The following is a 15,063-nucleotide window of genomic DNA, read 5'->3' as shown; positions in this document are numbered from 1 at the left end:
TGATTGACAGAGTTAGAGGCTCGAGAGTCGGGAGTGGTATTTGTACAATACTGTGTACTTCGGCGCACGCCTCACATATCGGCATGTAACTCGAGAGCCGCTGAACAAATTTTGTCACCTGAAACGGCTCTTGACAGGCAACAAATATGACTTTAATTCCATATATATATTGTATTAAAAAATATGCACACCCGAGCCGCTAGAGGTTGCAAAAGTGCCGGTGGGAAAATCGTCCTCAAGATTGTACTCAAGTAAAAGTCAGAGTATCTGGCTAAAAACACACTTGAGTAAAAGTAAAAAAGTTTCTACTTTTAAATGCACTTTCTAAAAAGTAAAAGTTAAAAAACCTTTTTTTATTCCGGGGCAATGAAATGTTCCGTTTTGTCCTCTTCATCATTCGTACTATGGTTTGTGACCATCTTCTGTAGCTCGTCACTCTGACTGTCTATTCTTCTGATAGCAGGTGTTTAATCAAAGATCCCCGCTTTGTAGTCTTGCACAAGGACCAATCAGGCTGGCTCAGTGATTGGCCTCCCTCCTGATTCCTTGGCGATCATTATTGCCAAGCGAACTAGGACTAAATTGAACACCATTCTATCTTTTGAAGGCCACCCTCTGTACAATATATTTGAGGCTCTGCAAAGCTCTTTTAGCGATAGGTTTCTGATGCCTCAATGCTCTACTGAGCGATTGAGAAGGTCCTTTGTTCCTGCTGCGGTTACATTTTTTAACGAACACCGCTAGCTCTGTGTTGAGATCCACTTTTTCTCCCATTTTCTATTTTTCTCCCATCCCAATTTTCGTATCGTCCAATTCAACCCTCCCCTGTCTCGAACGCTGTTTCTTGCCTCCCACAAGCCGGCTGCAATGTGGACTAAGTCATACATAGCACGAGTCCCCTCCGATACTCGAGGTAACAGCAGTCGCATCTTTTCACCTGCGCGGCGCGATCTTTCAGCGTCAGGGGTCTGCGCTTTGGAGGGGCGCCGCCCCCATCGCTTCCTGTATCTACTGCGCAGGCGCACCAACGGACCTGTAGGAGTCGCTGTCCACAACGCCCGATCCCCACCCATCAGTTTCCCACCCCCTAATACTGCCAATGTGTATTAGTACGGACGACCAGCTAAACTGAAAGCAATGTGGAGCGCTGGGCTCGAACAGGCGAACCCAGCGTCTCCAGTATTCGTGGTGAGCCTTGCCCACTGCACCACGTAGCCGCCCTTCTTTTGACTGTGTTATGTAACTTGTACTGTATGTGATTTTTCTCTTGTCTGTGTATTTGGATTCGCTCTTTTTCTCCGCCTGATTTTCTATGCTTTTCCTCCCATTCCAATTGAATCGTTATGCCAATTCCCCCCCTCCCCTACCTGGTTGTTGTGCGCATGTTACCCCTACTGGTTGGTACAAGGGAACCCTGAAGTCCACCACATGCTTCCTCCGACACATGCAGAGACAGCCAGCGGCTCTCTTTTCACCTGGCAGCGAGGACTCTCATTGGTGAAGTGTAACGCGTCACGCTGCCACGCTGGTGTCGCTGTCCACAACGCCAGATTACCACCCACGACTTCCCTCCCGCTAACTCAGCCAAACGAGTTAGTATGACGATCGGCCCAAGCCGCAGGCAATGCTGACTCCGGGAGTCGAGACCGCAGCCTCTTGCATTGGTGACGAGCGCAATCTCCGCTACGCCACCCGACCGCCCTATTGATGGAGATTTGATTGGCTGTTTTTAAATAAAGTGCGGCCGCAGGATTAATAACGTTAGCGTTAGTTCGGCCAGAGAAACAAATATACTAAATAAAATAGTTGGACCTGCAAGATTTGTACTTTGTACTTTGTAGGTCTGCATTTTAAATGTAAGGAGTAAAAAGTATGTATTTTGTCTCTGAAATGTAATTGAGTAAAAGTACAAGTATACAAATCGAATAATACTCAAGTAATGTACAAATCCCCCAAAACAGTACTTAAGTATTGTAACGAAGTACAATTACTCAAGTACTTTACACCCCTGCTCACAACCATGCTGTTTTGGCAACATTTCTTTTAGTCAGGGGAGTGTCATGGTTTCTCCATAGAGCCCTGTTGTACTTTTTTTATTTGATTTGATTTGATCTTTATTTATCTCGAACAACCATAAACACACAAACTTGAAATAACAAAAACAAATTACAAAAAGGAAATAAAAAAAGATTTCATCTGTGTAGTTTAACCTATTATATAATTTTTTTTCTTTGATGCAACTTGTTTAGATTTTTTCTGATAATTCTGCTTTGATTGAACCTGCTAGCGATCATTTGAATCAGTCCTATAAAATAATCATTTAAATAATTCAATTGAATTACACTTATATTACATCATCACACTACTAATTTACCCATGAGCTGGACAAACCTTTTCCAGAAACAAATAAACAGACATTTGAGGATAACTTTATTATAATTTCTTTTTTTATTGCTAAGCAATTTCCTGAAAAAAAAGCATGAAAAAGTTCAAATCATAGAAAACCTAAATCATATATCCATTTCAAATATAAAAAAAGAAGAAGATTGCAACTCTAAATCAACAATGAATGTATTAAATAACAAATGTATACAAAAGGAAACAAAAGGAACGGCGACCAATTGAACAAAAAAAGATGTAACGAAATGCCAAAACAAGGTGATTGATGGACGTGATCAGAAGCCTCCGAAGAAGAAGAACCAAACGAGGTGATGGACGTGATTAGAAGCGACGTCAGCCCCAGAAGAAGAACGTCCGTCTTCAGGTTCCATCTCCTCGTTGCTTCGGGGTCCAGTTCAATGCTCTCTCTCTCTCTCTCTCTCTCTCTCTCTCTCTCTCTCTCTCTCTCTCTCTCTCTCTCTCTTTCATTCTCATAGCTTTCTCTGTATTCTCTCTCAGATAGAAACAACACGTAATAAAGCCAGAACAGGAGAGCCACGGCACAGATACGTCTGTGAGCGTCTTACGTATTCGTCTTACAACCTTCGAGCAGTTCAAATATCCATGCGACTTTATAGAAACAGCTCTGAATCGATCACTAGGCTAAACAATAGATTTCTCATTCCTCTCTTTACAACAAAACGTCGATGGGATTCCCCCCCGAGCCGCGGGGTCCCTCTTCCACGCCGACGCGGACGGTTATATAGATTTCTTCGCGGCGAAACACATGGATTGAACCGTATCTGTACAAATAGAAGTACTAAAAAAATTACAACTGTCATGGTATTCATATGTACAATATCTCTACCTACAAAGTACAACGGCTAGTTGATGTAATAAAATATGTAAACAAATTTCTTTTTTCTCTCTTTTTTCTCTCTCTCTCCAGACAGAGTCGACCGTGACGGCAGAACAGGGTTCACACTTTTCACATTAGATTTATTTCTGTATAGACATCTGTTGACAGTGTAATAGTACTGCGTCTGTCTCCATCAGACAGCTCCATAGAAAATAGAACAATAGGCAATGAACCAACATACAGAAGGCTGTAAAAGATGCAGCCGCCACTGGATGCAAATCAACAGTAGACCTTTTTTTTCTTTCTTTTTTTTTTTTACTTCCTTGGTTTGACATATTTGAGGGACAAAATTAATTCAAAAGGAGAGGGGGGGGGGGGCTTGGTAGGGGGGGCAGGGGTTGTCGTTGCAAAGTTCTGATCTGATGATGGAGAACCGCTTTGAACCTCTTTGAAGAGCACAGGATGTTCAAAACCCCCGAAGAAGAGCACAGGATGTATGTTCAAAACCCCCGAAGAAGAGCACAGGATGTATGTTCAAAACCCCCGAAGAAGAGCACAGGATGTATGTTCAAAACCCCCGAAGAAGAGCACAGGATGTTCAAAACCCCCGAAGTTGAACACTTTGTATAATCGTATACTTGTACTTGGCAGAATTAGGATGGCATGCATTTTACAATCAGTTGCTTTTTTTAAACTGAGACAAGAAACCGACCAACTTCTCGCCCCACAAAAGCACACATTGTTTTGTTTTTTTTCCCTTTTCTCCAGATAGTCACTGTGTCCATCAGACAATGAGAGTAATAGTGTTGATATCCGACGTCTGAGCTAGTAAGTAAGTAGATCCTACGAGATCTGTCCTTTCAGCCGTGTAGCTCACTTGATTTCATTTGAATACACAGTAAATTGTTTGCTTTTTCTTTTTGCTCTGAGCAAAAAAAAAAAAAAAACAATAAAATAAAATAAATTAAGACACCACACTTGTATAATGTATAAACGATACAAATTTGTGTCATATTCTTATATGACAAGAGTCCTTTTTTTCCCATCGACTTTTACAATGATCTCGTGTGTCCTGACCCACTCCTGTTAAGCACTACACGTTGCTTACATGCTGAAAATGGTCAATATTATGAGCCTTTTTGTCATTTACAAGTTTACAAAAAAAAAAAAAAAAAAACATGTTTATTTTATTTTTTTTACGCCAAGGATCACATAGCTCTAAAAGTCACTTAGGAGAAATGATGTAGCCATGAAATACTTCTACACTGATAACGTCTCCGACCAGATAGTAGAGTAAGGTCACTAAAGTTTGCTATTTAGCCTTCATCGGTATGCTTACAATAGTAAGTGTGCTTTATATTACAGTACATGTCATCAGTCCAACCACTCAGCACAGTATATGAGTTTCAAGATCCATGTTCATACCATCGTTTCATGTTCATACCATCGTTCCATGTTCATACCATCGTTCGTCGTAGCTCCTCGAAAGGAAAACCGATAAATAAATGTTCACTCGATACTCTCGCTCTCTCTCTCTCATGTATATATATATATATATATATATATAGATAGATAGATAGATATATATATGCTCTCTCCGTGTCTCGCGGAATATGTCTCTCTTTTTTACACTCACACGTAATACTCCTTATCCTTGTCTTTCTGTTTCCTGCCGCCGCCTTTCGAGCTCTGCTGCTTGTCCTGCAGGGCGGCGCCGTTGCTCTGATGCGTCACGGCGGAGTTGGTGATGTAGTTGCGGCTCTCGTCCACCTGGTAGGAGCCTTCGTCCCTGTTCCTGTACTTATACATGGCGTACAGGAGGATGAGGATGCACAGCGCCGCGGCCGCCACTATCCCGACGACCATCCCCGTGGTGCTGCTAGACTCGCGGACCGACTCCGACGGCGCCCCGGGGACTCGCCTGACGCCCGGCTGGGTGGGCAGTGCTGTGGGGGGGGAGGGTACATTACGGAACACGGGGGGGGTTATTAACGGCGGGCTCCTCGGCTCGGTTCTGTCTAGCGCGACGACGGGGGGCAGCGGGAGCGACACGAGGTCTGGCTGGGGTCTAAGCTCGCGGCTATTATCGGTTCTGCCGATGGCGGTGCCGGTTCGAGCGCGGCCAGAGGACGAGGGTTTGTTAGGCCTAAAAGTCTGGGTGTCCCACCTGTGAGCGTCCGACGGGGCCAAGGTCTCATCTGTTACCAGGGAGAAGGTGGTGTCAGAATCTTCATCATCATCATCATCATCATCATCAGTGGGGGGCGGGTTCGAGTGGAACGCTTCCCCAGAGCCATACCCCGATATCACCGAGCCGCCATCATCATCATCATCATCACAATCATCGCTGCCTCGGTCCGACAAGCAAGGTGCCCCCGCCTCAGTGACCTCGGACTCTTTGGTGGTCTCAGTAATGGTGAGGAGGAGTGGGCGGTGGGTTGTTGGGGGGGGAGGGGGGATGGAGGGAGGAGCTACAGCAGAGGCCTGCGCTAATGGATCCTCTACAAGTGGGATCGCTATTTCACCTCCTGGGGGGGGGGCAGACGAGAAGACATGTTAGGCGTCAGCGAGGGTTTTCAGTTGCAGTCAATCAAACCACTCTGGCATTCATCAGAAGAAAGGAGAACACACATTCCGAAAAGAAAGATAAAGGGACACACAGCGTAAAGACACACGTATAACGCCAAGACCGGAAACCACATCGAAGAGGCGGAGAAGGTAAAAGGTTTGTCTCAGAGCATCAGGAGGCTGGGTTAGGGTTAGGGTTAGGGTTAGGGTTCAGGGGTGAACCAGAGGGAGCCAGACGCTGCTGGGCATCACATGATGCTTTTGGTAAAACAGGTTGACAGCAAAGCTCAGTTTAGTTTCTTAAAGCTTCGTTTTTCATGAGGAACGGAAGCTTTGTTTTTCTAAAAAAATTTACAATCAAACGAATTGTGCCAATTCAAACTAAGAATGAATGTGCTCTACATTCCACAGTGGAAACTATATAACAGTAGTCGTGTGAAGCGGTGTTGCTAATCACATTAAGTCATCATTTCTATGAATGTGTGTACTATAGTCATTTTAAAAAGGTACCAGTTATTGGATTTCTTGTTACGGTACTGTATGGTACCCCAAAGAAGTGAGAAAAGAGAAATGTGTTTCCAGCATCCGGCTTCCGATAGGACCCCAATATGACCCCAATATGACCCCAGCCTCGCCCTTTAGCGACTTATACAGGCTCTAGAATGGCAGGATTTGGCAAGGCACAGTAGTAACACCTGAACGCTCACCCCTTTGATTCTAAACACACTCGCACACGATTAACAAGCGACTTCAACTCCCTTACGCCTGCATGCACACAATAGCTATACAATCTGTCTCTACGTGTACTCCCACTGCTGCTACGTGTGATTCTTCTGCTGTGGAGTCAGACCCCGGTTAATTGATTTATAGCTGCAGTTAAATGGGCAGTTAGTAAAAATCATTAATACTTAATTAAATATTCAATACCAATAAGTAGGTCTCTGAAGACAACAAAGAATGTATTACACCAAGCGATTGGCCCTCTGTTCCTCATTAGTGTATGTGGTCATTAATTAGCTACAGTGAAATGATGTAAACATTTGATTATTAGAATGATTAACGAGAAGAAACATCTCTGAAACATCCCAACACCGACCCTAATCAGGTAGCTTTACGTCAACTATTCCTTCTCTCTCTCTCTCTCTCTCTCTCTCTATGCTCTATGCTCTTTGCACTAGATAGTACTGTACATTAGTACACTGCATAGTATTGTATATTATATGGTAACTCAGAACATTGTACATATGTCTATACCGAACACTGACCTCATTTTTCTTCTTCTAAATTACATGCTATATTATGTTATTTGATACTATCTTGTCTAGCACAGTCTCTGGAGCGTAACAGTAAGAAGCATTTTGTATGAAAGTATTCTGTACTTCTGTATGACAACTATTAAAGAACTTGAACTTGAACTCTCTCTCTCTCTATCTCGCTCTCTCTCTCTCTCTCTCTCACACTGCAGTCATCAGTCATGGCGACAAGACTTTTCTAACTAAACAAATGGTAGCCTGGCTTTTCTCTGCCTCGTTAAAAGCAGGAGGAGCCATAAAGACTTTATGATCAAGGAGAACGACGAGCTTGAAATTAGCTTTGCAAATCCAAACATCTTGCCAGAGCACTTGCGAAGCGGGCTAGAGATTTTAACTGCTCAACACCCCCGACACACTGTGTCTTAACTGCCGTTGATCCGTATGTTAGTATCTCTGTGAATAACGTGGAATGTGGTGTCCATCGGCTGATCTTATGCCCAAAGGGTGAACGTTCATGGTGCCGTTATGATTGCCAATATCCACTGCCATCAAGGCCAAGTATAAGAGCTATTTTCCTGAGGCAAATCCCAAATGATAAGATACACCAAGAAAATACAAAAATAAATAAAGAATAAAGGCAAATTATTCCGACTCACACAAGTCAACACAAACATCACCATACTGTACGTTCACAAACACAGATCTAGAAGAGAGAGTTATATTCTATTGAAGCCAGGCATCAAACATTCAATCAAGTTATTATCAATGTCCAGCAGCTGACAAGATGCAGTTTGTAGTCTCTTTTTAATAAGGACAGTGTGCGTGTGCATGTCTCTACAGGCAAACCTGTAGAGTGTTCAGAGACATTTTCACTGAGGAACTTTGACTTTGAATTTGTATCCCTCTCAATTCAGGATAACATTATTTGAGATCATCAAATGCTGAGCATCTTACAAACTGCATCTTTGTAAAAGTAGAAGAGACGAGAAGAGGAGAGAGGAGGCGGGGAGACAAAAGAAGAGAAGAGAAGAAAATACAAGACAAGACGAGAAGAGAAGAGGAGAGGAGAGGAGAGGAGAGGAGAGGAGAGGAGAGGAGAGGAGAGGAGAGGAGAGGAGAGGAGAGGAGAGGACTCAGAGGAGAGGAGAGGAGAGGAGAGGAGAGGAGAGGAGAGGAGACAAGACAAGAATGCATACCAGAGTATTTGTCAACTTACATCAACAAATTGCCCGCATGATTTTGGCAGAGGAAAAGAATTTAAAGGAAAGTTGTGTAAGAATGTTCTTGGTTAAGTGTTTGGTAACTTGTTAAAAACCATTTGTAGTCATTGGAGTTCGTATTATAATCTATCTTTAAACATGATGGTACAGGGAGGCAACAACACACACATCCACACCACATAACATGAAAAATAAACTTCACCACAATTCTGTTTTTTTTTTCTCTCTTCAATAAATAATGCCAAGTTTTTACAAAAAAAAAGGAAGAAGAGAAAAACTGTACATCTGCTCGTTTTTCTGCTTCGATAGACTTCTCAAATAAATATCTACATTCTATTGTAATAATTTTTCAGCTTTTCCTTAAATTTGTCATTTCTTTAGTTTAGAATGGATGGATGGCTGTACATATTTGAATATCTCTAGAGACGGGGGGGGAGGGAGGGGGGGGGGGGTGAGAAGGGGGCGAGTGGGCCCTATGAACACACTAGGTAGGATGTGAGGGCGATGAGGGTGACGGTGTGAGTCAGGTGCCATGTCCATGTAAACGAGGTACGAAGTGGTCGGGCGGCGTTAGAGCTTTTGGCTGTAAGGAAGGGAGCGGAAGGGATAACAATACAATGAGCATATATTCATGCCCATCTACAAAAGAACAGAACTCTAACACTGACAAGTCTGACAAACCCTAAACTGCAACTTCTTAGCCATGCAGTTCATAATTGCTTATGTTGTTGTTATTATAATTTTTTTTATTTACAGTCAACAAATCATTCAATTTAAAAAAAAATGCAACGGTTTAATTCAAATAGCTCTTGGGAAAAAATCTGAAGAACTGAAGATATCATGTGGATCGGGAACTGCTTCAGCGACTGATTGTGTGGCCTTTGTTTGAGAGTGGGTTTATTAAAAAAAATGTAAATGTTAAAAACATTTAATAAAAAGGGTGATATCTGTGTGTCTGGAGTTAACGGGGGGCTGTTGTCGTGTCAATGTTCTGCTTAAATGGTTTGTCGGGCTTCGCTGATTTAGGTAACAAGTGCAACAATTTGTTCGCTGAAGTATAGTTCCAAATCCCTCCAAAGAAAAGAAGTCCAAATCATAATCAAAATCAAAATCATTCTAAGTTTAGTTAGGAAAAAAATTATCAAAACTGTGATTCTAATAATTCCCATCTGATTGAACCAAAACTAAATTTCAACCAAAACCAAACATACTCAATAAGCAAAAAAAATAAACAAAGAAACCAATAAAAAATAACCAAAAAAATGTCATCAAATAATTCGACGAAAAAAAATTAAAAAAGACCTGTTAATAAAAGACTACCAAAATGAAGAATGTCGGTAAGGATGAAAAAGGACAAAGCCATTTAAAGAATTTGCACACACTACTACAACCAGATGCACACAATAGAGAAGGTGAGGTGCGGCGGGGAGAGAGGCAGTGGGGCGCGGCGGGACTAACCCCTCTCACGCCTGCTCTCCAACGACAAATATATCTGTTAATGTTAGTCTTTATTAATAAAACATGAGCTGGCCGTGCAGTCTGGGTGTAAATACGTCAAGAGAGAAGAAGCTTCTGGCTGAGAATGGTTTAATCTTTTTTTTTACATTTCTTTTTCTTGTTGTACTGCAAGATGTTGATGCATGCTTAAAGTAAGTTGCATTTAGGGAAAGTAGAAAAAAACAACACAGCAAGCGGGGGGGGGGGGGGGGGGGGGTTGGGGTAGGGGTCAGGTAAGACATTGACCGATGTGGTTAGAGAAATAGGCGAAGTTCAACTAATAGCAGTGGGGATAAATCAATAAAAACAAAAAAACACAAAAGATCAGTTCAACCTTATAGTGTGCGTGTGACGTTATGTGAAATGCATATTTCAGTCCCAATATTCAAATGCAATGAAGGGTCAAATTATATACACTGAGAAGCTACACATAGAGTCTTTTGACAGACATGTGATGATGTCAACACAGCCCACAGCCTTTCGTTTTCCCATATGGACATAAATGTGTATATACAGTATATATAGAGAGAAAGGATTTCCACAAGATAGCACAGTCTGACAAGCATACAGCACTAGAAGGGCGTGGATCAAAACACCAGGACCGGAGTGCAAACAGGTCAACAAATGAAATATCCCGACTCGGTTTTGAGGTTGTTCGCGCTCCTGCCCCACAATGCAGCACGGTTCCCAGTTTAGTCAGCTATACTGGCGAATATAGACGGATTCAAAGTGACAACATTCTAGAAGGACCCACGTTTATTTCCTGTTGCAAGGTTTGCTAATGCAATAGTTGACAGGACATACATCTGGGTCCAAACAGCAACATAATTCCGGTGAAACTGTATACTAGAGCGAGGAAATGGAACTCTTGATAATATAAGCTACTAGTGACGTTAGCTAATGTTAATGTCCAATGCTTGGTAGCATTTCAATGTTTGATATTGACTTAGATATATAGCTATAGCTTCCTATAAAGCTACCGAATGAACTGGTGATGTCACTCTACCTGCGCCTCTTTCACTTTGTCAGTCACTAACGGTCACATTTGTACCCTTTAACTCCTTCCTCTCTCACCTTTTTTTATATATCATTTTTTTATTAATAATGTTCCCTACTAAAACTGTATAATTTTTTTTGTTCTGTAAAGTGTCTTTGTGCATTTGGAAAAGCGCTATACAAATGTGATGTATTATTATTATTATTATTATTATTATTATTATTATTATTATTATTATTATTATTATTATTATTATTATTATTATTATTATTATTATTATTATTATTATTATTATTATTATTATTATTATTATTATTATTATTATTAAGACATTTACTGTGTACGACATGTGGTGCTTTGTGACTATTATTCTAATCATTTATATTGCTTTACACCAGAATAAAGTTATAATCTGGCATGTAAACTTCATAACACTTTGCTTTGATATAGTTTTAGCTTTATAACACTTTGCTTTGATATAGTTTTAGCTTTATAACACTTTGCGTTGATATAGTTTTAGCTTCATAACACTTTGCTTTGATATAGTTTTAGCTTTATAACACTTTGCGTTGATATAGTTTTAGGTTTATAACACTTTGCTTTGATATAGTTTTAGCTTTATAACACTTTGCTTTGATAGTTTTAGCTTCATAACACTTTGCTTTGATATAGTTTTAGCTTCATAACACTTTGCTTTGATATAGTTTTAGCTTTATAACACTTTGCTTTGATATAGTTTTAGCTTTATAACACTTTGCTTTGATAGTTTTAGCTTTATAACACTTTGCTTTGATAGTTTTAGCTTTATAACACTTTGCTTTGATAGTTTTAGCTTTATAACACTTTGCTTTGATATAGTTGTAGCTTTATAACACTTTGCTTTGATAGAGTTTTAGCTTTATAACACTTTGCTTTGATATAGTTTTAGCTTTACAACACTTTGCTTTGATATAGTTTTAGCTTTATAACACTTTGCGTTGATATAGTTTTAGCTTCATAACACTTTGATTTTATAGTTTTAGTTTTATAACACTTTGCTTTGATATAGTTTTAGCTTTATAATACTTTGCTTTGATATAGTTTTAGCTTTATAACACTTTGATTTTATAATTTTAGCTTTATAACACTTTGCTTTGATATAGTTTTAGCTTTATAATACTTTGCTTTGATATAGTTTTAGCTTTATAACACTTTGCGTTGATATAGTTTTAGCTTCATAACACTTTGATTTTATAGTTTTAGCTTTATAACACTTTGCTTTGATATAGTTTTAGCTTTATAACACTTTGATTTTAGAGTTTTAGCTTTATAACACTTTGCTTTGATATAGTTTTAGCTCCACAACACTTTTCTTTTAGAGTTTTAGCTTCATAACACTTTGCATTGATCAGAGTTTTACCTTCATAACACTTTGCTTTGATAGAGTTCTAGGTTAGAGTTTTGCCATATCTAACATCTTTATCCGGAGGATATTCCACCTGTGAGATTGTAAATAAATAAATAAAATAAATCGAAATGTTCGTTTTTAGTGGCAAAATACAAATTGTGTTACTGCAACTTCATGTAATTACTTGACCCGGCTGTAATGGTTATCATTTGTGTGGTTGTTTGTTCTACCAATTGAAAGTATCATTTGTGACTTTGGCTTTTTGTGAGCAGAGGGGCCAGACAATTTAAACATGGGGTGGGGGGGGGGGGGGGCAGGTCCTGTCTAGAGTGAACTGTGGGTCTCTTGGTGGGGGGGGGGGCTCGTTTAGGAGAGAAGGCCCGCGGTCTAACCTGTGAATCTACAATGTTCATTTATTAGCTCTTTTTCTGTGCTGTGTTTATTGGGCCATCTTATGGAATTCCTTTGAGGGGTGAAAAGGGCCCTAGTTTCACGACAGAGAACGGAATCACTTGACGAAAAACAACAACCAGACGTACAGAAGCGGACATTGCGGGGAAGAGGGGAAGTGGAGGAATGTAGACGTGGCTGAAGCCGTGACGTGGATCAAAACATGTTCAATAAAAACAGCCCAGATGGAGACATGGAGTTTACAGGGTTTTTAAACACAGGATGGAGCCAATCGGAGCGCATGCTGTGGAGAGACTGTATGGGAGCCAATCGGAGCGCATGCTGTGGAGAGGCTGTATGGGAGCCAATCGGAGCGCCTGCTGTGGAGAGACTCTGTATGGGAGCCAATCAGAGAGCAGGACTTGAGAGACGGTTGTTAAACCCATGCCACTGATGACTGCTTGTAACGGCAAAAATAATAAATAAATACTGTAAAACATCATGTGTTTTTGTGGCAATAAAATGCTTTTGTATGCCATCTGCATTGAGGAAAGTATTTAATTGCAGAACGGCTTAGGGTGCAGAGAGCAAGGGGAGGTGGGGGGTCGGGGGTAGGTGCAGTAGTAGTAATTTCTTTTTCATACACAACTTTCTTTTGGTTAAGCCATTATAATTACGACCCAAACGTTGATGGCAAGAAAATATTTAGTTGCCTTTTTTTATTATTTTAATTAAAAAATAATTTATTTAACCCTTATTTATCCAGGAAAGCAATTAAGAACAAATTCTTATATACAAAAGCAGCCTGTCCAGGGGGGGGGGGGGGAAATTAAATGTTTCTGTAAAAAAAAGCTTCATGGGAACGAATGCTGGAAGTATATGAAGAAAGAGATGGTCTTCAAGCACCGAACAGGCATGCTGCACAACATGGTGAGATGATCTTCAAGCACCTAACATATATGGCCTTCAAGCACCTAACATATATGGTCTTCAAGCACCTAACATATATGGCCTTCAAGCACCTAACATATATGGTCTTCAAGCATACAGATTTTTTTCTGGATAATTGGCAGATAGATGGTGATGATGATGATGGCTCGGAAAACAAACATAATATTGTAGAAAAAAATTAAAAAGCAAACACAAGAGAAGAGAACATGACCCCCCTCCCAGAACACATGACCCCCAGAACACATGACCCCCAGAACACATGACCGCCCCCAGAACACAATGTAAGGCTTCATCCAAGCCATTTGGAATGCGTCCAGCAGACTCCATGCATACTGTAGTTTGTCCCATTTCATGTCAGGGACCCGATGGACATCAATAGTGGAAATCGTGATCAGACAATTGGAATATTCTTTTTGCAATACCTCCTAGCAAAGGTAAGGACTATATGACATCAATTCTACTTTGATCCTACAATGATTTCACATCGATCGCAACGATCAACGTATGTAGTATTCAAAACGTATGCCGTTGCTGACGATCAGAGCATCACAAAACGACCCCCCCCCCGTTTGATGCCTTCATGATGAAACATAATACCTATTATATACCTTTGATTTGGAAATAGTATCGTGTCCAGGCGAGCAGCGCAAACGACTTTCACAAAATGCAAATAGCGCTCCATAACTCAGCTTCCAGGAATTAGCCCGGATCACTCTGAAACTATACAATATTCACCACGCGAACGTATACATGAAAAAAAGTTTTTTACATGTTGGACGAGAGATAGTGACTGTCAAATGAGCCATAGCATTGTCTCCATAGCTATAATATAGAATATAGATATAGCTCTGCAAACATCGTGACGCACAGTGAAAATGCCGATCTTTTAAAGCGCGGCCCATCGACTACAGGGATGGGGATAATAGCTGGTGCTGAATGAGTTAATTTAAGAGAGACTGCGATTCCCAAATTCTCAACAAAATAAAATCATCGGAATAATTGGTGATTTGGACCTCTATCTTTCTGTTCTATTTTTCATATTTGGATTGTAAAAAAAAAGATAATAATAAAAAAAAAAAAAAGACAGCAGTTTAACAAAGTTCACCTTGAAGCAAAAGTATGACCAAAAAAACAAAACAAAAACGTGTACAAAAAAATTCGATGATATCTGTTCTCTATTAAAATGTTTCAACAAGGCAAGCTTCTAAAACGTGGAGAAACACAAATGAAAATGAAACAAATGAGAGAAAAAACAGCAACAAATCAAAATTCTAGAAATCACACTGCCATTTCACTGAAAGCAAATAAAAAAAATAAAGAGAATTCTCAAAATGTATCATGTACCAAAATGCAAAGTGAAGAGCGCAGCAGGAGCGTGGAATCAAACACAAGATGATACATTTTGAAGCATCGACGCGGACAACATGGCTCGCCGACATACAAACTTTGCAAATTTTTTATGATGATATTTTTTTCTTCTAACTCTCATTTTCTATGGTGCGGCAACATTTGTATGTGTAGCTAGGCGAGCATGTTGACCACTCCGGTAAGACCCCACGGGC

The 15,063-nt window shown here is 40.4% G+C and overlaps 1 protein-coding gene across 1 annotated transcript in view; it reads right to left on the bottom strand.

The window, feature by feature from the left end:
- Window positions 1-4,870: 4,870 nt before the first annotated feature.
- The window catches only part of nrxn3a (neurexin 3a), a gene marked incomplete at both ends in the record, with an annotated part of 41,258 nt that continues 31,065 nt past the window's right edge, over window positions 4,871-15,063 (bottom strand). Inside the window, one exon of the mRNA XM_084308548.1 lies at window positions 4,871-5,766. Coding sequence (XP_084164674.1) covers window positions 4,871-5,766 — 896 coding nt within the window. The remainder of the gene's footprint in view (window positions 5,767-15,063) is intronic.

The sequence above is a fragment of the Notolepis coatsorum genome, assembly GCF_963971535.1.
Source record: "Notolepis coatsorum genome assembly, chromosome: 2".
Taxonomy (NCBI): domain Eukaryota; kingdom Metazoa; phylum Chordata; class Actinopteri; order Aulopiformes; family Paralepididae; genus Notolepis; species Notolepis coatsorum.
Note: the sequence above shows the minus strand (reverse complement) of the source record. Positions and strands in the feature narration are given on the sequence as shown.